Genomic DNA, 22500 nt, shown 5'->3' with positions numbered 1-22500 from the left:
ACTTTACTATTGTACAATTATTTCTATCCATTTTTTTTTTTTTAAAGATATTTTTATGGGCTTTTTGGGCCTTTATTTCGGATAGGACAGTGAAGGTGCGACAGGAAGTGAGAGCAGAGAGAGATGGGGTAGGGTTGGGAAATGACCCCGTCCGGACTCGAACTGGGGTCACCGTGGGCATGCAAGCCCAAGTGTGAGGGGCTTAGTGCGCTGCGCCACAGCGAACCAATTATTTTTATCCATGACAAAAACAGCAAGCCAGCTACGGAGGCTAGCGCTCATGAGCACACATCATGTGACATTTCTTGTTCTTCACGCATCATAAGGCATGCATAAAGGAATGTTTAGCCATATAAAGGTATGTGTTGGGATATTGGCCCATTATTCATACAGCAGTCTTGCTTTTAACTTTAAGCCACACCGTGGTTAATTTATTTACTAGCTAGGAATGAGTCAGCACAATCCTGGATGGGAAACATCTGACTCAACCAAATGGATTAGGTAAATTCTGTTTTCAAACCTCAAAAAGATTCACAAAAACTGAATGGTACCAAATGATACAGTTCAATGACACATGCGAAGACGTAACATCACCAGATCAGAGAATGGCCGCAAGAGCAGGAGGAAGGGTAAAACCTGATTATTTAACTCCAGGGGAGGTATGAAATGAGCATATTTCCAAAAAATGGTGGGCTGTGCCTTTAGATGCACTAATGTCTCTTTTCCACTGCCGGTTTTCTGGTAGGCCTACAGCTTGGCATGACATAACTCAGCCGCCACTTTTTGCTCTTCGATTGAGCTGTGTCGTGCCCAATTGAAAAGCAAAAACTGGCAGTCGTGCTGTGTCGAACTGTAGGTCTACCAGAAAACTGGCAGTTGAAAAGAGGCATTAGTAAACCAATTAACCCACGTGGTGCTCATCCATCTGTTTGTCCATCTGAGAAATGAGGCCTATGGTGGAGAGGAACTGAGGCACCCATCTCTCTTTGGGTACCAATGTTTAGACCAGGAGTGGGGAACCTTTTTCATTTGAGTGGCCACTTCAAATTCCTCCAAGGGCCGTAAAAGTACTCCAAGGGCCATAATTTGAACACAAACCATTTCCCCTTGCACTTTAGGCCTGCTATATTGAAGGCAGCCAACTTTAAAACAGAACCCACCTTCTGTAGGTCCCCTGAAATATAACTTAACTGTATTGCAAATGTAATACCTAAGATTCCTTTACAAAGCATGTCATACTTCATGCGAAGCTGCATAACATAAAAAATATATTGGGGGCCGGATAAAACGGCCTCAAGTGTGGTAAACGGCCCTCAAGACCTAAGTTCCCCACCCCTGGTTTACACATTAGAGTGCATCAAACACCTCTTGAAAAGTTAGCTTACTGTAAAGTTCCACATGTGTGACAAATACACTAACAGACATAAACACACATCTTTGTTTAGTCTGATACACTTGACCACAAACACATACTTGCGTTGAGTCCAATGCAGTGAAAAAAACACACATAGTGTACAGCATCTAGTTAAATTTGATACTCCTACACAGAAATGTGACACAGAGGCAGAGGTATTAAGTACGCATGCCTACGGGACACTGTCTGCATGAGAACGCTGGTACTGTACACTTCACACGCAGCCAATATCGAAATATGAATGGGAAGTTTTATTATCTACAGAATTGCATGATACTTTATCTCCAGTGCAAGGTCTCGGGTCAAGAGGCAGTTCGACTAGAGGAACTGCCTCTTGACGCAAGACCTTGCATTGCAGATAAAGTGTCATGCAAATTCTGTAGATAATAAAACTTCCCTTTCATACTTCGATATTGGCTGCTGGTGAAGTGTACAGTACTTTAATGAGGTAAAGCGCTTGTCATCAAGGCTGCTGTCTTCATTTCAGAGTGGACCCAAAGCAGTGTGCCTGGCTGCAACCAAAATGCAAGATAGAGCTCAAAAGTGTTGTGACAAAAACACAGCCTGTAAGAAAAGTCATTTTTGTAGCCTGCATTTACCTGATGAATGTCTAAGGCCGAAACGTGAATAAAGTTACTGCAAAGTCGTCAGTGCGCAGGAGTTTTATAGCTGTATCTTACATTATACCACAAGTGAGACGTCCTTCAGATCAGAACGATCGTGCAAGGCAGCATGGGATTTCCCAGGCTAACATTCAACAGGCTTTGTGAGTCAAACAAAGGCACTAAACAACAAAGAACACTACAGAGAATGATGAGAGAACATCTACTACAACCATGCACATGTCCAGGTCATATGTGTGAACAAATGTAATGAATATGAAGTGTCAAACACATCACAGTCACAGGAGTGTTTTAATAATGTCTTGTGTCTTGTAGTTTGCGAGCAGATTTAAGAAGTTTTATTTTAGAAGTTCAAGGTTGAGTTTACACATAATATGTGCTGGCCCAGCACCTTAAGTTACCATATGTGAAATCAATTAAAATGCAAATGTTTTTCAAACTAAGGTCTGTGGCAGATGTAATCCCCTGATGAGGATAACACTGAGGAAAGCGCAGAGATGCGGATTGTTCATTGTCACCTTTAACTTTCTAACTCAAGTCTTTCTGTCTCTCTACCTGACGCCATGCCACGTTCCCCTCATTCTCTCCTCATGTTGTTTAGATGTCATGCCCTAGGGGGCGCTGTGAAATTAGACTATTAGACTCTGTCAGGTGTTTTCCAGGATTGCATGCATGCTCCATCCGTACGCGGATCAAAAGGTTACTCCACGGGCTGAGCTGGCAGATGCTGATCCAGCCTCTATACGAGACGTGTTGATCATGTACCACTTTGAACTTTTCACTGGAAATACCGATAATGTTGAGGCAGCAATTTAAACCAACGTGAAAACACACACGTACACACAAACGCACACAACACCTTCACACTATACACAAATCTGGCTTTGAGGTACAAATGTGACACACACATGTAGGTAGGCATGTAAACATGTACACACACAAACACATAGGCGCATATGCGCACACACGTATGCATGCAAACACATGCACGCACGCACACATGCACGCACGCACACATGGACGCGCAGACGCACGCACGCACACGCACACGCACAAGCACACACAGACAAACACACTGCATCATACGCACGCATGCATGCACGCACGCACACACATACATATACACACAGGCAAACACACTGTATCACACTGTAATTGTGCAATATGATTATTGATGTATGCTGATGATCTCCTTCAGGATAAATTTTTTTAAGAAAATTTGAGTTTGACCATTTTACACTCGCCAGTACACTCACAATCTTTTTGAATAAGAGTGAGGGGCCCTACTGGCTGAAAAAAACGTACGAAAGAGAAGTCGGGTGCGTTGTGGCAGAGCAGGCGCGGGAAGACGGCCTGCCTCTGGACACGCTCCTCCTCCTCAAACACGTTCCCGTACATGAAGCCGTTCATCATGGTGGAGTGAGCATGCACATCGATGTAGAACTCCAGACTCACTTTCTGCAAACACAGACAGCAGGAGGGAGAGAGACAGAGAGAGAGAGAGAGAGAGAGAGAGAGAGAGAGAGAGAGAGAGAGAGAGAGAGAGAGAGAGAGAGAGAGAGAGAGAGAGAGAGGAGGGTGGGGCAGGAAAATAGACAGAGAAAGTGAAAGAAAAAAGAGAAAGAGAAAAAAACAAGTCATCAAAAGTGTTTGAATAGTTCAGTCAAATTCCTGCATATTTGATACTGATTTTAGTTTTTGAACTTTCCTTTTGAAAGGAATCTTCTATTTCAAAACATGGCATTATGTTACACTTTTGCGTTATGATGCATTTATCCACAGTGCCTCACAGTTATTGAGGAACAGAGTACTGAGCACCTGGAGTGAAATAGGGATGAAGATGAAGGGGAGTATACATAACTGTCCCCCCCCCCCACACACACACACACACACAGTGCTCATAGCACATTGCATTTATGCCATAAAATACTGTAGCGCCCTAAGGGAGCAGCAGCGGTGGGACTGTACCATGCTCAGGGTGCCTCAGTCATGGAAGAGGATGGGGGAGGGCACTGGTTAATTACTCCCCCCACCAACCTGGTGGGTCGAGAGTTGAACCAGCAACCTGACGGCCTAACCTCTTGCCCATGACTTCCTCGTTGAATGCAAATGTGACAAAGTTATCACTGGTGAAAGGACTGTTGCATGCACTTTGCATTCTTTCTAGAGATGTACCGGATCCTGATTTTTAGGATCCTGCCGGATACCGGATCCACTGCTTAAGATCCTGCCGGATCCGGAACCGGATACCGGATCCTACGAAAGAGTTCAAACACCAACTCGCACACATGGGCCCTTTTTATTACGCTGGCGCAAACTATTTTTAAGACTCATTGGCTTACTGCCATACTGCCTTCAACGGCCGCTTCCGAAGGGCTTTCACGCCATGCAGCGATTGGGGTTGTGAAAGACTGACTGAAAAGCCTAGGCTACGTAAAAAGTAGAGATGCCCCAGATCCTGATTTTTAGGTGACTGCCGGATACCGGATCCACTGCTTAAGATCCTGCCAGATCCGGATAGTCTGAAAAACCCTATTATCCTGCCGGATCCGGAACCGGATCTTGGATCCTGTACATCTCTAATTCTTTCAGATTACAAGTTGTGCCAGTGGAGGCCATCCCAGTGATATCTGGCAGTGTAAACACTGGCATGGCTGTAAATGGGCAACGTTTTCCATTTATTTCCCTGTTCACACCTGTGTGTGACTGTGCACCTATAAGCAGCAAAGAGGGTGTGCTGACATATTATAATACAGGTGTTGAAAGCTGATTGGAAGTGCATGCCATGGTGATGTGCAAAGGAGGCTGGAGCTCTTGTTACACTTCCATTAACATCAGGCAGAGTCATCAAAGTTAACCATTCGTAACAGAAGTAGATGCAGCAGGTCTGGTGATTAGGTCATGGACAGAGGACCAAAGATGCGGCTCTTCATCACAGTTCTACTGTCGTCGCTCCTTGTCATCACTGCTTCAGGTAATACATATGCACTCACTGCCTTAAAATGAATGAATATGAACTTGGAATATGACAATTGTTGCTTTATACTGTAGATGCATTACTTGTGTCTGCAACCTGTTATTTCAGCGTCTCACGACAGACATGAACTGAGAATTGACCAGGATGCTGAGAACTACCATATGTAAGACGCATGTACAGATACACAGAGAGATATTTCAATGAATATTTACTAGAATAAACTAACATCTACAGATGTTATAAAGTAGAAAAAGTATGGAAGTATGGAAAATATAGATTTCTGACATTTTGAACAGACATACTCAGAAATAGACGGCGAAGGTAAATAGAAACGATAACACTTGTGAATGGGCAGCATAAATTCTGGATATAAAAAACCTACTAAAACAAACTCTACCTTTAAGTAATATTGATATTGATCAATTGCCATAAATATTCTGTCAGCATATGACATGGTCTGTATGCTGCAGGATGGCCAAAGAAATCGATTGTCTACTGGTGACCACTTAATTTTGCAACTAGGCCTACTGTTTGTTGATGTTAATTGCCAAGTCAGGGACACACACGTATCATACACATACTGTTGGACAGGGCAGAGAGAGAGAGACCTTTCCAATGGTACCACACACTCACCCATACACAAAAGCTATGTAAATGAAAATGTCAATTGAAACGTGTATGCAAAAATGAGATAAAAAATGTATATTATTTTCTCTAAAAATTAGGGGAGGTCCGGACCTCCCCTACCTCATATGTGGCTATGGCCATGGCTCCAGCTGTACCATCAAAGCTGGGGGACCATCGAGAAGTTGGGTATCGACAGATCGAAGTGGAGAGACTTTGTTGCTGCCCTATGCGCCGAATGGCGTGATGGGGTTAAGGATAAGGAAAAAGATTGGGTCTTTTCGATAATTTTGTAATCTTTTTTGTAGGGTGCGGCACGGCAGTCAAATTCTGTCAAATTCTGTCAAATTCTGTCAAATTCTAACATATGTCTAATACACTACTTTTCAACCTGGGTCATAGCTTTCATGCTGGAGTACATAGGGATAGTATTGAACCCAACTGTCACATCGCACATTGAATATTAAAACAGATTATATAGATATGGTTATAACGGTGGTAGCTCAGGTGGTAGAGGAGCCGTTTGGCAACCCAAAGGTTTGGCAACCCAAAGGTTGCAGGTTCGAGCCCCGCTTGACCTGACTCCATCGTTGTGTCCTTGAGCAAGATACTTAAAGAGGTTATGAAACGAAAACAAACGGTCATTCCCATTAAAGCCTTGTTTTTTCTGATAGCATCGATGAGACTTTGAACCCAATCATCCTGGAGGAACTTGGGAAAATGGCAACTCAAAGTGTGAATTCTGTGAAATTTGGTTTGACTAATGAGCTGGGCTGTGACATCATAGAGGAAAGTCCCTGGTTTGCTAGTATGGCGATCTGAGAAAACAACACACATTTGATGGACCCACGTCTTATAAAGGAACCAAAATTCTCATACAAACATCAGCGAGTCGAAAAACCACACACCCAACCTCATGAGAAGAAAAAACAGCAGCACAAATCTATTTCAGAGGCACTGATACATCTGCAGAAAGTGACTGAAAGTGAATGTCTGACAGGCGAAGTGACGATTGTTGACATAGTCTGACATTTCGTTTTGTTTATGGTTACGGTTGCTAAGGGCGCTTTGCCATGACCCAAAGATGACGTGGCGTGTGGTATTTGTTGACAATCGGGGGGTATTTTGATTCAATTGCGCGATATAGTGTGATTGAAATGCATGTACATGCAAAAATGTCATCAACTAGAGAAAAACGGAGGTATTAGGCTGTTGAAAAAACACCCCAGATAGCCTGAGTCCTCAACATATTTTTAGCGTTCATCATTATTATTATTTTTTGTGCTCAAGTCACAGGCGTCGCGTGTCCCTCAGCCTGACTCTGAGGACAAGGTGTGTCCAAACGTCAGCCACACGTGCACCACAATACTGAAAACAAACAATCAAACGCTTCAAAGTAGGCCTACGCTATATGCATCTCCGTTTATTCGCTAAGCAGTAGCCCAGTCTGTGCGTTGGCTGTCCTCGACCGAGAGTACCACGGAGGCTGAAGCGCGGATATCATCCCAAAACCAATTTATTGACCAGTTGAATGGCAATCAACAAAAAGTGCATATCCCGAGAGCATTCGCATCGGTTTGGCATGTAATGTGCATTACCCTTTCCTGAAAACAAGGTAAAACGAGTAGCCTAAAGCAAAGCAGTGCACTCACCTATCAATTGTTGGAACTGCTTGAGGCAATAGCATCATAGCCTTTCTACCTATAAACCCTCTCTGATAGCATTCTCTTCAGTCCAACCATGCCCGCGATCTCCACATTTGTGGTGAAGCACGAGGGGTGGAAATGTGCCGAGCACAACAGTGACCCTTCTGTGAGTGAGCCTTCTCCTTGTTGGCCACAGTTCCATCATTCTTCACAGAAGGGAACTTGTGCAAAGATATTCCTTCTGTCAAATAGCCATTTTTGCAGCTGGCACCGTTCGGCCCTCCAGCAACACACTGCTTGACAATGCGCTTTGTTTTGGTACTAGCCGCCATTGATCTGAACAAGGTGGAATGAGGTGAACTTTCCCCTTCTATGTCACACATATCATTTGCATAAAATTTGCATGTCACGAAAAAAAGTAGACATAACACTTTTTGGGAACGTTTTAACATGACTTTTAGGACAAAATATCACCCAGACAATATCCCATTTTATTCACAAGGCTTAGAACTTTCAGAATCTGTCCTGGAAATGGTCAAATTCCTTTACTTTGTTTTCGTTTCATAAACCCTTTAACCCAAAGTTTCTCCTGGTGGCAGGGTGGTACCCTGCGTGGCAGCCACGGCCACCGGTGTGTGAATGTGAGTGTGAATGGGTGAATGTGAGGCAATGTAAAGCATTTGAGTGCTCGAAGGAGTGGAAAGGCACTATATAAATGCAGTCCATTCCTAATGCATTGTGTTTCGTTTAGCCCACGTGTGGGACCCTATAAGAGAAGTCAACAGACTAAGGTAAGCTCCTGAATATTAAACATGATTTGTATTATTCACTCAGATACACTCAACTTACATGCAGGGTTGCCAGATGAGGCTGATGATTTCCAACCCAAAAAATGCTCAAAACCCGGCTGGAAGCATTACATCCCGCCCAATTCTATTGGTTACTATGGGCAAAATTGGGCGGGTTTTCCTGCAAAATGCCATTTTTACCCGCAGACTGCCATCCTAAACAGCCCAATCTGGCAACACTGCTTACATGTGCTTGCATTAAAAGTCTTTCTTTTTTTGTTGTCAGTGCTTTTTAAAATATTACAAAATAATATTTCAGAAACAAACCATCAACAACAACAAGAGAGAACACCTGTTGACCTGGGTGAAACGTGACACACCACCAGAGAGAGACTGGCCAAATCAAGTGGAACGTTTTCTCCCAGCGGAATATCAGACAGACAAAACACTTGCATTGCTGGAGGCATTAGCATGGGGCATTTTTAAAGGCAGAGAGAAGCAAAACTTAAACACTTTTGATGAGGCGGTAGACTGGAAGAAAGATTATAAGGAGAACGAACCGGATGGGGGATGGAAGCGGAGCTCATTTGAAAATAACAAAGACAAAGTCTATGAAATCCAAACCATATCTGATGTAGTTGGGCAAATTTGGTATCATGCCAGGTATAACTTAGAGGACAAACCTAAATATATGTTTTATAAATTGAATGACTTCATATACCGAGTAACAACAAAGAGTATGTATGTGTATCTTGTGGGTAGGGTAATGAACACAGAAATTTCAGACGCCGCAAAAATAGCAAGGAAGAACAATGAATTCAATTCTTACACCGCTGTTAGTTATGATGAAATACTAAGTTCTTTAGGAGAGAACATTGGTGTAAAATTCCACAAGTTCTGCAAAGAAACCTTTCAGAGGAAAAAATGTTATGCCAACTGTCTGGTGCTGGGTCACTACTTAATGGCTGCAGTATTTGCTGAATCTGTTAGAAACTTCCGTCAATTTAGTGTTTTCCTACTCAGCTCTGCTGCATGTGGTCCTGATCCTAACACTGATGTGTGTAACCTGTTTGTCTCAAAAAATCCCATGGCGAGAGGGGGGTCCTGGATACAACCGACAAAAAGAGGTTTTTACGGATGGGATAAATCTGATGAGGGAGGTAAACTGGTTGAAGTAGTGAATGATGAAAGGGTTACGGGTAGTACTTATGTCAGTCTCATACCACAATCAGCGAATCCGCGTAATAAGTTAAGACCTGACAAAATCCGCAAAATCTTAAATAAGCTAGAGCAGTTAGGCCTAAATGAACCTGGTATCATATTGAAAGCAGGCTTTCAAGAATTTTGCAACAAGGTTCAAGAGTGTAGTAGCTTCATTTTATAAGCATTTGTGGCATGATGAGATGCATTACTATACTCAATACCAGTTGCATATTGTGCCAAATTTCACTGTTTGTGTTGGGCACCAACAACAATGACAATAAATTGAGATTATATCATAACAATGTTGGAGTGCTGTGTATCTCTCTATTTGAAATGGCTTCCCTACTCTGTACCTGGGTAGGGAGGGTTGTTATCTCTGGATTTTGGAGAAAGTAGTCCCTTAACGCACACCGTTCCACCAGTAGCATGCTAAAAGTCACTGAAAAAACTGCACTACCATAGTACCAGGGCTTTGAACCGGTTCAAGGAACGAAAACGAAAACCGGGAACTTTTTGTATATTACAGGGAACAGAAACGAAACCGGAAACGTTATTATCTTGTATGTTCTGGAACAGGAACACTTATTGAAAAATAATAGTAACCGGTTAATACCGGTTTTATTTCGTCCCTCAAAAAAAACAAAAAAACGTTATTATTTTCCTGCACGTTACCATTATGGCTGAGGTTCATGTCCTGTGTGACATCAGACATTCGCTGACTGAATGGAGAGAGAGCAGTGGATCACAAAGTCTCCACTCCATATCCAAAATAAGAGAAACCACTCTCATACAAAAGGGCCGAGTTCCCATCGCATTGTTGTTAGACATATTGCAGAGAAGCATGTTTAAAGCGCACAAGAATGTTCTTCGTTAATGGGCATCCATGGCCACTTCAAATGCAGATATGCACAAACTCGCAATGTCCGTCATAGCGCTCTCCATGACCCAAGTCAGCGTGGAGCGCGCATTTTCATATTTGAGGTTTATTCTTTCTCCGCTTATGTCGTCCCTGAATGACAAAATTCTGGATATTCTTTTCATCCGCTTGAAAAAGCAGTTTGGAATGTATGCTGACCCATTTGCACTTCCGTCTTTCTTGGTTAATTAACATCAGATATAGTAATCAGCTGACAGGAACGAAATTAACCGTTCTGGGACATTAATTTATTGGTGGAACTCATAACCGGAAACGTTATTATTCTGTTTCTGTTCAGAGCAAACTGAAAAAAATATCGGTTCAAATATCGGTTAAGCCCTGCATAGTACTATATCACTATGATAGTGCACAGGGCCTTTGATAATAAATTAGGCCTACAACTTGGTCATTACCATTGGTTGGATGACAAATGTTGAGAAAACTGCCACACAGTGTTGTGGTGATCCATAGTAAGTTCTTCAGAATCTTGTTTGTTGGTTAACAAGGATGTATGGCATGAGCAGTGTCATTTCATTTTGAAAAACTTTATCAGGAAGGTGTACCTCCTCTTGCCACATGTTTTTTTCTAGTGTCTAGACAGGGTTTTAGTGGCTTATGACTGCAATATTAATGATAAGAGGGTGTTGCATTAGAAATAATGTAATATTCCTGAGAAGTGTCATAGAAGCACTATATATACAGAGTCAGATGTAGGTCTGAACATCAGGTCATGGACAGAGGACCAAAGATGCGGCTCTTCATCACAGCTCTACTGTGGTCGCTCCTGGTCATTACTGCTTCAGGTAATACATGTACACTCACTGCTCTGAAATGAACGAATATGAACTTGGAATATGATAATTGTTGCTTTATACTGTTGCTACATTATTTGTATAACCATCTTTTCAGGATCCCAAGACAGATATGAACTGAGAAGTGACCCAGATGCTGAGAACTACCATATGTAAGTGCACACAAGTGAACAGAGAGAGAGAGATAGATATACAAAGACGTTATTGAATGGAAACAATCCAAACATCAAGTGATATCTGACTTACTGCTGTAGCTTGAGTGATGAACTAATGTGTTATGATGTTGAATTAAGGTCTCATCAATATTTGATTTTTTTTTGTTATTTGTACATGCATTTATATTTTTCTCAATGAGAGCTTTAAGTTAACTTTAATATAAACAAATAGTGAATGGATGTTTTCCAGTTCAACCACAACCCACACATTTCCTGTACATCTTCCAAAAAATACCCAAGACACAGGATTGAAAATCTATAATTTTGTTCATTGTTTGGGAAAGTTCTAAATTCTGTTGGCCAATCTTTCATGCTGGTGAATAGGAAAAGTATTTAGCATACATTACATACACGTAAATTGTCACCTTGCATGTGCAAGCACTTTGTCTTCCATGTTTCCTAAATGTTTTATGTTCGTATAGAGACATCAGCCTACCTGCAGAGCACAAGAGAGCTCAACCCCATGTGGTAAGCTTCTGAATATAAAACACTGACCCATATGCTAACCGCTCAGATAAACGTCTTCCATTTTTGTTGTCAGTGCTTTAACACAACACTGATTCTTGAAAGTTTGGCAAAAACATGTCCCTGCAGTAAAATATTAATTCTGTGGAAAATCAACTACATTTTCACAAACAAAATGAACCCAGGTAATGGCCAAGGGGTCTGTCACACGAATACACAGTTGTTTGAAATATTTAAGTGTAATTTTATTACTTTTCATGGCTATAAACCTGTCCACACCCTGTAAAAACGCCTGTCCCAAGGACTGGCATCATCATTTCAATTGACTTAAAATACAAAAATCACTAACAGAATTGAACAATATCACCATGATGTGGAAGACCATATTAAAGTGGTTCTACAGATGTGCACATAGTGGATGTAAAACAATATTTACTATTATTTACTGATTGCTCAAAATGTGTCCACCATATTGGTCACCACCGTCAGATTTTTTCTAAAAGACAATAAAATCAGGTATGCACAAGGTAATTTTCATTACTGAGGACCCCTTTTCAAACCTTCAGCTCTACTGCCTACTTCACCATCACTGAAGCTCCTGTAAGTTTATTATTTTGTCCTCAATTTGTTAATTTGTTTGGACACTGGTACTGTCCCAACCATAAACTGTCAACACCGTCGGGGGTTTTAATACTATTGTATTACATTAATGTTAATAAATATATTTTTTTTCAGAAAAGGTATGAAGCACCCAAGAAACAGAGCGAAAATGAAATGGCTAATGTGAACAAACAATGCATAATATTTAAAAGAGTGGTTTTTTGTCTCACACCGTCAGATGTCACCACCGTCAGATTTTGTTCTGCTCATCATGTTGTTCCATATTTTACTAAATTGTGCTGGTTAATGAAACATTACTAGGCATGTTAGTAATAATTGTGATCCAAAATTATACTCTAGCCACCACTGAGGTGCATTTGGAGGTTTTTTTGTCAGAAAACCTGACGGTGGTGACATCTGATGGAGTTCACCAAAAAACACATGTTTTACGTGTTTTGACATGTTTTAAGAATATGCATACAATAAGTGTCTACAGTTATGTTGAATTGTTAAAGTAATTCACTTTAATAGAGTAAACATGTGTTTTTACTTCTAATTCTGTCTGCCGCTGTTGACAAAACAAGAAAGAGCCCATTTTATGAAAAATGTTAAACATGGGGAGCTTGGCCAATGCATTCACTGCACAGCCAAGACCTACATCTATGATAATACACCTCTATATTTTGGATTTGAACAACTTAAAAGCTGTTTTTACCACATTTTCAACAACCAGTGGCTTACTTCCTAGATAATCTAACTAATGAAGTAAAAAGACATGCTCATACTGTGCACACACAAAAATAAAGTGTTTATGCAAGATGCCATTGACTTGAGAGGGCTATTTATTTTGCTAAATGCAGGTACTAATTAGGCCACTTTCACCACTCTCAGATTACTGTCACCACCGTCAGTTCTTAAGTCACCACCGTAAGAAGGAGTTTTGGACATTTTAAAGGAATGTGCTTACAACATTTTCCTTAGGAGTTGTTGAAATATCAAAGTAATAGCCAATTTAAGCCTACACGAATATTTGTGAAATTACAAAAAATTGTTTGTTGTATTTAGGCGTCAAGTAAGCATCGTTTGACGGTACATATTTTAAAATTAGAACACATGAAACAGTATTAAAATAGAACAAAAGTGAATTTTCAACATTTAAAGGCATATGTGTGAACCAAAAAATACACATAATCACTTAAAAACTCCAGATACATATGCAACCAAATCAATACAATTTTAATAACTTTTAATTGTGTCTGACGGTGTTGACAAAAAACAAGCTATGGTCGGAGAAAAGCCTGATTTCTGAAAAAAATACATAATGGGGAGATTGGCCTTGTGCATTTCTGAAAAGCCAAGACCTTAGTCTACAAGGATATACCATATAATTTTGTAATTCACTTTGTTTTTTTCTGTCAACATTACAACCTGTTTTAGCCACTTTCTGAAGAATCAGTGACAAATTATCTGGAATATTACAGGAGCAAGACATCAATGCCATCGGGAATGACAAAACCAAAATCACTGGCCAGACGGATCAGAGAGAGGGCCTGCGGAACAGGGCGAAAGGTGCCAACAGCGGCAGGGAAGACATACAACTTAATCTGACACCAAGAGAATGGCAAAATACAGTGAGAGGCTTTCTCCCAGCAGAGTATCAGACGGATGAAGAAGGCCTGCTGACCAGGGTTGAACACGTAGACAGGGCAGGAATCAGGAACCCTAACCCGTAAGAGAGAGATTGGCCAAAGGAAGCGGAAAGTTTTCTCCCGGAAAAATATCAGGAAGACAAAACACTTAATCTTCTGGAAGCTTTAGCATGGGGCATTTTTAAAAGCAGAGGCATCCCACAGATAAATACTTATAAAATTGATGAACTGGCAGTAAGCTGGAAAGACAATTACGGCGACTGGAAGAGGGAGTCACTTCACTAATAATGACAAAATCTATGAAATCCAAACCATAGTTGATGTAGTTGGACAAAATTGGTATCATGCCAGGTATAACTTAGAGAACCAAAGATATAGGTTTTATAAATTGAATAACTTCATATACCGAGTGACAACAGAGGATATGTATGTGTATCTTGTTGGTATGGTGGGTGAGAAGGACAAACCTTTCAGTGGTTACAAAGCTGTTACTTACGATGAAATACTAGGTCAATTACAAGGCCAGGACAAAGGTGTAAAATTCCATCGGTTCTGCCTGCAAACCTTTCAGAATCAACAATGTTTCAGCAACTGTATGGTGCTGGGGCATTACTTCATGGCTGCAGTGTTTGCTGAATCTGTTAGAAACTTCCGTCAGTTTAGTGTTTTCCTACTCAGCTCTGCTGCATGTGGCACTCATCCTAACACTAAGGAGTGTAACTTGTTTGTTGATGAAAATCCCATGGCGAGAGGGGGGTCCTGGATACAACGAACAAAAAGAGGTTTTTACGGGTGGGACAAAGTTAAAGGTAGTCTTGAAAAAGTGTTAGCTGTTGAGATGGATACCAGTAAAACCTATTTCGATTACATAAAATCTTTGGCTGACATCGAAACATTAACACCTGAAAAAATCCTTGAAAACTTAAATAACCTAACACAGTTAGGTGAACACGATGTCGTACAGGAAAATGACTTTAACAATTATTGTGAAATGTTGAGAGGATGCTCTGTACCTCCATGAAGGCAGGTCTGAGACATGATACATCGCAATAATGGCCTAAACCAGAGTGATTTAAATGCGACAACAATTAGCCGATTAAGACGTGTCATCATATTACATTTAATGTGAAGTGTCTGACAGTTTGCTACTCTGAGAAAAGTTGAGTAGAGAAAAGGAGTAGAACTTGCTGAAGTTTAAACATGATTGGATCTGCCATTACACAATCGGTAATGAAACGCAATTATCATGGCAATTATCCTGTTCAAATACAACACACCATCACCAACAGACACGTCCTCCACTTAATTGATTAGGCAAAATTTTATGTGCGAAGGCTATGTCATCTGAAGTCAGACACTGTGCAAGATGAAACAACAGTAAGGTTGAGGAGATGGTTTACCGGCCTATTTTCATATCCATCGCATGCTTTGCTTTGTCTTTCTTTTTGCATCTCATGTTTTTAGAAATTTCTGTTTGAACACTGCTTAGAGGTGGCTAGTTTTGTAGTGCTGGTTATACTGTGGTATGCTGCGTTTCATGGTGCAGCTAGAATACTGGTAGAACATTCTGTTTCTGAAGACCTTTGAAGTTTCCATTTATTTTAGACCAGTCAAATGTCCCTGTTTTTGTCATAACCACAATGGCCAAATTGGCATTCGATTACAATCTTGTCTAATGATCCAAAATGTTTGTTTTCTCTGTACCTCTGTAACATTTGTGCATTGGGTCCTGCTTTCTATAGACCATTAAAGCTTCATATTGCCTGACTTATGGGTCTCTGTTCTGGTTATTGTTTCTGTTTACTCAACTTGGAAAAAAACCCTTTCTGTGCTCATTGCAAGGTTAGTTATCAGCATATACAGTATGACGCAAAATTTGATTGAACATGGAGCACGTTGGAGCTGGGGAAATACAGAGAAAGCACTTCTGTCGGACCACCATCATGGAATTTTGGCAAAATATGTGAAACTAAAGATTTTGTGTCACAATGTTCCGCGTTCATCTCACGGACTTCTGTGGGATCAGGTTGGATTAGCATAGGATTGTGTTCATGTTCATGGTCATTTGTTTTATGTAAGGGAAGGGAGCCCCAGTCAGAGGAGGCACATCAGACACACACATGCATGCACGCATACCCGCATTCATGCATGTACGCAAGCAGTGTGTGCTCGGTTCAGGGAAGGCTTGCTGCCACAAGGTACCATCTTGACTCGCGAGGTCTTTGTGTTGTCCCTAACAAGCGATCAAAAGAATGCACTCACACACAGCCCTGCTCTGTCTATCAGTCTATCAGTCTGTCTGTCTGTCTGTCTGTCTGTCTGTCTGTCTGTCTGTCTGTCTGTCTGTCTGTCTGTCTATCTCCTCCCCTCACATCGCCTCCCTTCATCTATCCCGTCATCTCCTTTCCTCTCTTTGCTCTCTCCTCTCCTCTCCTCTCCTCTCCTCTCCTCTCCTCTCGTCTCGTCTCGTCTCGTCTCGTCTCGTCTCGTCTCGTCTCGTCTCGTCTCGTCTCGTCTCGTCTCGTCTCGTCTCGTCTCGTCTCGTCTCCTCTCCTCTCCTCTCCTCTCCTCTCCTCTCCTCTCCTCTCCTCTCCTCTCCTCTGTCCTCTCATCCCTATGTTCATATATTCTGTAGAACACGCCTGCTTTTAGGAGTGGGAAGGCAAAATGAGGGATGATGAGAGAAAAAAAGGGAAGGAGAGAGAAAGACAGAGAGATCAACAGACAGACAGACAGACAGGCAGACAGACAGACAAAGGGCACGTCAAAAGTGTTCATCTGTTCACTAAAGTGCACAATGGGTTTGAGTTACACTGTTTTGCTCCATACATGGCACAATATAGAGAGAATGAGGGCATTTGAATTCAGTCACAGTGATAAGTGACAGAGAAATAGAGAGAGATAGCAAGGAGGGGCAGAGAGAGAGAGAGAGAGAGAGAGAGAGAGAGAGAGAGAGAGGATGTGATGAGGGAGAAGAAAGCATGAGAGAAAGATAAAAAGGGGCATGGAGGGAATGTGAAAAGAGAGAGAAGGACAGTTAGAGGGGGAGAGATAGAGATACATTGTATGAAAAAGGGGGGTGAGTGTGTGTCTGTGTGAGAGAGAGAGCGAGAAAGAGAGAGAGAAAGGAAGAAAAAGAGAGGTGTGTGTGTGTGTGAGAGACAGCAAAAGGGAGAGAAAGAAAGAATAAACGAACTTAAGAGAGAAAGAATGAGAGAGCAATAGAGGGCGAGAGTGAGTGAGAGAGAGATAGGGGGGGGGGGGAAGAAGGCAGTGCTTGAAATTCTGCTCACAGCCAAAGCAATTTCCTGGCGAGTGCGGCGCTGTCAGGTCCTCTGATGGCTGGCTGCCGGTGAAATATTGTGGCGGCCAGAGAGGAGAGGAGAGGAGAGGAGAAGAGAGGGAAGAAGAGAGGAGAGAGGAGGAGAGGAGAGAAGAGGGGAGAGGAGAAGAGAGGAGAGGAGAGGAGAGTAGAGGAAAGGAGAAGAGGGGAGGAGAGGAGAGGAGAGGAGAGGAGAAAAGAGGAGAGGAGAGGAGAGGAGGAGAGAGGTGAGGAGAGGAGAGGAGAGGAGAAGAGAGAGGAGAGGAGAAGAGAGAGGAGAGGAGAGGAGAAGAGAGAGGAGAGGAGAGGAGAGGAGAGGAGAGGAGAGGAGAGGAGAAGAGAGAGGAGAAGAGAGGTGAGAAGAGAGAAAAGAGAAGAGGGGAGGAGAGGAGAGGACAGAAGAGGAGAGGAGAGGAGAGGGGAGGAGAGGAGAGGAGAAGAGAGGTGAGAAGAGGGGAGGAGAGGAGAGGGGAGGAGAGGAGAGAGGAGGAGAGGTGAGAAGAGAGAAGAGGGGAGGAGATTAGAGGAGAGGAGAGGAGGAGAGGAGAAGAAGCAGCGAGCTGGGGCAGCCTGATGGATGGAGCCCAGGAGGGGGGAGAGAGAGAGAGAGAGAGAGAGAGAGAGAGAGAGAGAGAGAGAGAGAGAGAGAGAGAGAGAGAGAGAGAGAGAGAGAGAGAGAGAGAGAGGAATGAGAGACAGAAAAGAGATGACATGGTACAGGGGAAGAGAGAGGGATAGAAAAAAGGACAGACGGAGCATGGAAGAGGGAATGAGAGGGAGACAGACAGAGAAAAAATGAATTACAGACAGTGAAGGAGTGAAAAAAGAGAGAAGGGGTGCAAATAGAAAGGGGATATGAATATTAAATGGCAAATCAAGAGAAAGAAAGAAGTGGACGAGACAGAATAAGAGAGAAGAATTTAACGACATCCAGAAAAACAGAGAAAGGAGGAGTGGAAGAGGAGAGAGAGGAAACCGTGAGAGGAGAGACTAAGTAAAAAGATAGAGACAGAGGGAGAAAAGTAGATGGCAGGATGGAGAGAAGGGAGAAAAAAAAGAGGTGTAGCAAGTGAGAAGCCGTCCGGAACGGAACCTGGAGCGCATTGTCTGTCCCCATCATAGTGTCTGTATTACTGAAATCATTCCCATGCCTCTCAGGATTGCTCAAAAAGAAAAAGAAAAGAAATAAAGAAAAGAAAACAAATGGAGGAAAAGAATAAAACTACAACACAACACAAAACAAAACAAACAAAACACTCTACCTTTCTAAGCTAAGCTAAACACAAAAACGTCAACAGAGAGCTCATAGCAGAGAGATACACTGAACTCTATGTGCAGGGAAGGCGACAGGGACGGACAACGGGACGCAGGGACAGGAGGGGTCCAAAATGGGGTTCTCCTTATATTACATGGATTGGGTGGGGGGACCCCTTTCAGATGACTTTGTCCTGGGCCCATCCAATGTCAATCATCATACTATATATGTGGAAGCATTGATAAGCCTTTTAAGACGGTCATGACTGAAAGTATGTTTGTACATGCTTATGCATCATTGCTTGTTTCTTTTCTTCTTCTCATTTTCTTTTGCTGTTTATGAACTGTATATGTTGTATGTCCTATTGAGCCTGTAATAAAGTTTACATACGAATACCTGTATATGTATTCTCTCCACACGTCAAACTATGGCCAGGTAGTGTGGTAGTATTGGTGCTGATGTTGATAGAAGTGGCCTTTCATGTGGCCACATTGGTCAATTCTGGTAAACAAGTCCAAACCCTTGGGGGTGACACAGTGGATAAGAGAGCGCCATACCATCACACTGGGGTCCCGGGTTTGATTCCGGCCCGAGGTCATTTCCCAATTCTTCCCATCTCTCTCATTTCCTGACACCATCTTTGACCAGGCAACACCATTTTGGAGGACGATGTGGACAGGGTCAGCTTAATGCACAGGGAGGCCCTGGTTGGCCAAAGGAGTGTGGGGAGTGTGGAGGGCAGAACTGTGGCAAGATGCAGTATTGAAAAATAAGTCTACAAATATGTCATTCTTCATTGCCATCTCTGAATTATGACTGTGGATATGAAATTTGTACTGCAAAATTTGCCTTCTTTGGGGGCCTCCATTAACTTGTAGCATAGGGGCAGCAGTCCATACTCATCTAGACCTGGATGTGGATGTGGTGGCTAGTGCATGTGGAGATACCATTTACAGCATAACACTGTGAGGATGAGTCTCACGGGCGCAATCTGTGCATATTGAAACTATTTGTGGTGAAAGACAAAAGAAGTGACTTCCATTTCTCCAAGATGATGTCCGAAACTGTGGCTATACGGCACAGTTATGACATATAGTAAGTAAGCATTCCCTGTACTGGTGAGAGTGGTCAACCACAACCTGGCTTATCAGCCTATGTAGATAGCTTAGGTTAGGGGGGGGGTAGGTTCAAGTGGTGTGTGTGTGTGTGAGTGTGTGTGTGCGTGCGTGCGTGTGTGTGTGTGTGTGTGTGTGTGTGTGTGTGTGTGTGTGTGTGTGTGTGTGTGTGTGTGTGCGTGCGTGCGTGTGCATGCGTGCGTGTGCATGCGCATGTGTGTGTGTGTGTGTGTGTGTGTGTGTGTACGTGTGTGTGTGCGTGGATGGGTAGATGCGCACGTTCCTCCTGCTCTGTTAACAATGTAATTAAGGCGTGAAATGAAGTGCTGGGCTGCTGCTGCTGGCCCACCCGAGCGGTCCTGCTGCCTTGGGAAGGCGAGAGAGAGAGAGAGAGAGAGAGAGAGAGAGAGAGAGAGAGAGAGAGAGAGAGAGAGAGAGAGAGAGAGAGAGAGAGAGAGAGAGAGACTTCTCCCAGTGCGCCTCCACATGATTGGCGGCGGGCGGAGGCTCCCCCAGCGCCATGTCAAGGACGCCGAGGGTTCTGTGGCGCGGCCGTCACCAATCCCAGGCTCAGACAGAAGGACAGACAGGGTAGACAGACAGTCAGGGTAGGCAGACAGGCAGGCAGACAGACAGACAGACAGACAGTCAGGCCAGGCGCTCCTCTCTAATGCGCTGTCAATCAAAAGGTGGACAACATTTGAGCCACCTAACAGTGATTGATTGTTCAATTAGACTCTGGCGTTGACCTTGGATTGTTCATTTGAAATCGTAATGAAGCAATTAAGGTCAATTAAGAAATTAAGGAAAATGAAAATAGCAGATAATTTGAGCGGAGGAGCCCGGCATATTAAATCGTGTCTGTGGCAAGATCGTGTTTACATCTCACAGCCACCACCACCACCACCCCCGCCTTCCAACCAAACAACCCCCAGTGCCTTCTCTTTCCAAGCAATCCCCCCCCCCCCCACACCACCACCACACACACACGCACCATCACCATCACCATCACCGTCACACACACACGCACGCACGCACGCACGCACGCACGCACGCACGCACGCACGCACACACGCACACACACACACACACACAGACACCCCACATTCAAGCATCCACCCCCCCAGTCCCGACTCGGGGACTTTGACTCAACTTCACCGAAACTGGCGGCGTTGTTGCTGCAGTTTCATTTAAAGGGAAAAAAAGAGAGGAAGGTCAAATGAATTTTGTCAGACGACTACTTATCTAAAGGCATGGTAATTAGTCTGGGTCTTTTAGGCCCCCGTTAAACGTTTCGCTTATCGTCTTCCGCGGGAGGGAGAGAGAGAGAGAGAGAGAGAGAGAGAGAGAGAGAGAGAGGGGGGATGAAAAAAAGGTGCTGATTTAAGCAGGATTAGAGACTTAGGGGCTGATTTGTTCAAGCACAAAAGCTCTTAGCATCAGCAATACCTTTGGAGAAATCTACAGACATTTCAGGGGATCCGCGTTGGCACGGCCCTCCGAGGGGGTGTTAGGGGAGAGAATGGAACGCATTTCTAATCAGTCTCCTTTTCCCTTTGCCACCGCGCACACGCACCGTGAGGTAAGGGGTGGAGCCGACTCCTTTTTTCAGGTACGCGAGTGAGGGCCACGGGTATGAGCAGGAGGAAAGAAAGAAAGAAAGAAAGAAAGAAAGAAAGAAAGAAAGAAAGAAAGAAAGAAAGAAAGAAAGGAAAGAAAAAAGTCTGGGGTTATTAAAGAAGAACTACTAGCCAAAAGATGTTAATGGATGGATGGAGTAAAGAGGGGTGAAGAGAAAGAGGTGGAGAGATAGAGGGAACGACAGAGCGGAGGCGTGACCGGCAGGGGAGACGTTAGGTGACTGATGCGGCTCGTTCGTCCGTCCAGGTGGGGCATTGATGACACGAGGACAAGAGAATGACAGCACTCAATTCTGTTAGGCCCTTCCATGATACTGCAAACACTGCAGGCACACATGCAGACACGCAGGCAGACACGCAGGCAGGCAGGCAGGCAGGCAGGCAGGCAGGCAGGCAGGCAGGCAGGCAGGCAGGCAGGGGGGCAGGCAGGGGGGCAGGCAGGGGGGCAGGCAGGCAGGCAGGCAGGTAGGCAGGCAGGCAGGCAGGCAGGCAGGCAGGCAGGCAGGCAGGCACACAGGCAGGCAGGCAGGCAGGCAGGCAGGTAGGCAGGCAGGCAGGCAGGCAGGCAGGCAGGCAGGCAGGCAGGCAGGCAGGTAGGCAGGCAGGCAGGTAGGCAGGCAGGTAGGCAGGCAGGCAGGCAGGTAGGCAGGCAGGCAGGTAGGCAGGCAGGCAGGTAGGCAGGCAGGCAGGCAGGCAGGCAGGCAGGCAGGCACACTTGGTTGCATGAACATGAGCCTTCTTCTCTCTTTCTCACAGGCCCGCATGCACATGCATGCAAAAAGACACGGGCACGCACGGACACAAGTACAAAGGTGCGAGCACAAAGGCGCACACGCGCACACACACACACACACACACACACACACACACACACACACACACACACACATACACACATACACACACTTTTGCCCTTCCATTCCCTCTTCTGCCTCTACCATCTTCCTCTTTGCATGCACCATGCACATGCACCCCCCCCCCCACACACACACACACATACACTCTTTTGCCCTTCCTTTCACTCATTCTCTCTGTCTCCCCCCACACACAACACACTTTTGCACACACACTTTTGCACACAGACACACTTCTACACACTTCCCTCAGCCCTTTCGGAGAAGCTAATTGATGGACATATTTAGGCCCTTTGTTACACAGAGGTGACTTGTAATCAAGCTGAACGGGCATTGTGATGGGTTTCTGTGTGTGTGTGTGTGTGTGTGTGTGTGTGTGTGT

The 22500-nt window shown here is 43.7% G+C and overlaps 1 protein-coding gene and 1 long non-coding RNA gene across 3 annotated transcripts in view; one reads left to right on the top strand and one right to left on the bottom strand.

Moving 5' to 3' along the window:
- The window catches only part of agbl4 (AGBL carboxypeptidase 4), a 548994-nt gene that overhangs the window by 22791 nt on the left and 503703 nt on the right, over positions 1-22500 (bottom strand). For both annotated transcript variants that reach the window (XM_063201695.1, XM_063201696.1), the window contains exon 10: positions 3343-3495. In XM_063201695.1, the coding sequence (XP_063057765.1) occupies positions 3343-3495 (153 nt within the window). The remainder of the gene's footprint in view (positions 1-3342; positions 3496-22500) is intronic.
- LOC134450403 (uncharacterized) lies at positions 10906-11755 on the top strand. The gene is made up of 3 exons (XR_010035083.1): positions 10906-10994; positions 11101-11155; positions 11641-11755. It is a non-coding gene; the product is annotated as an uncharacterized LOC134450403 (long non-coding RNA).

This window comes from Engraulis encrasicolus, chromosome 6, assembly GCF_034702125.1.
Source record: "Engraulis encrasicolus isolate BLACKSEA-1 chromosome 6, IST_EnEncr_1.0, whole genome shotgun sequence".
Classification (NCBI taxonomy): domain Eukaryota; kingdom Metazoa; phylum Chordata; class Actinopteri; order Clupeiformes; family Engraulidae; genus Engraulis; species Engraulis encrasicolus.
This window is presented reverse-complemented; position numbering and strand designations above follow the sequence as displayed.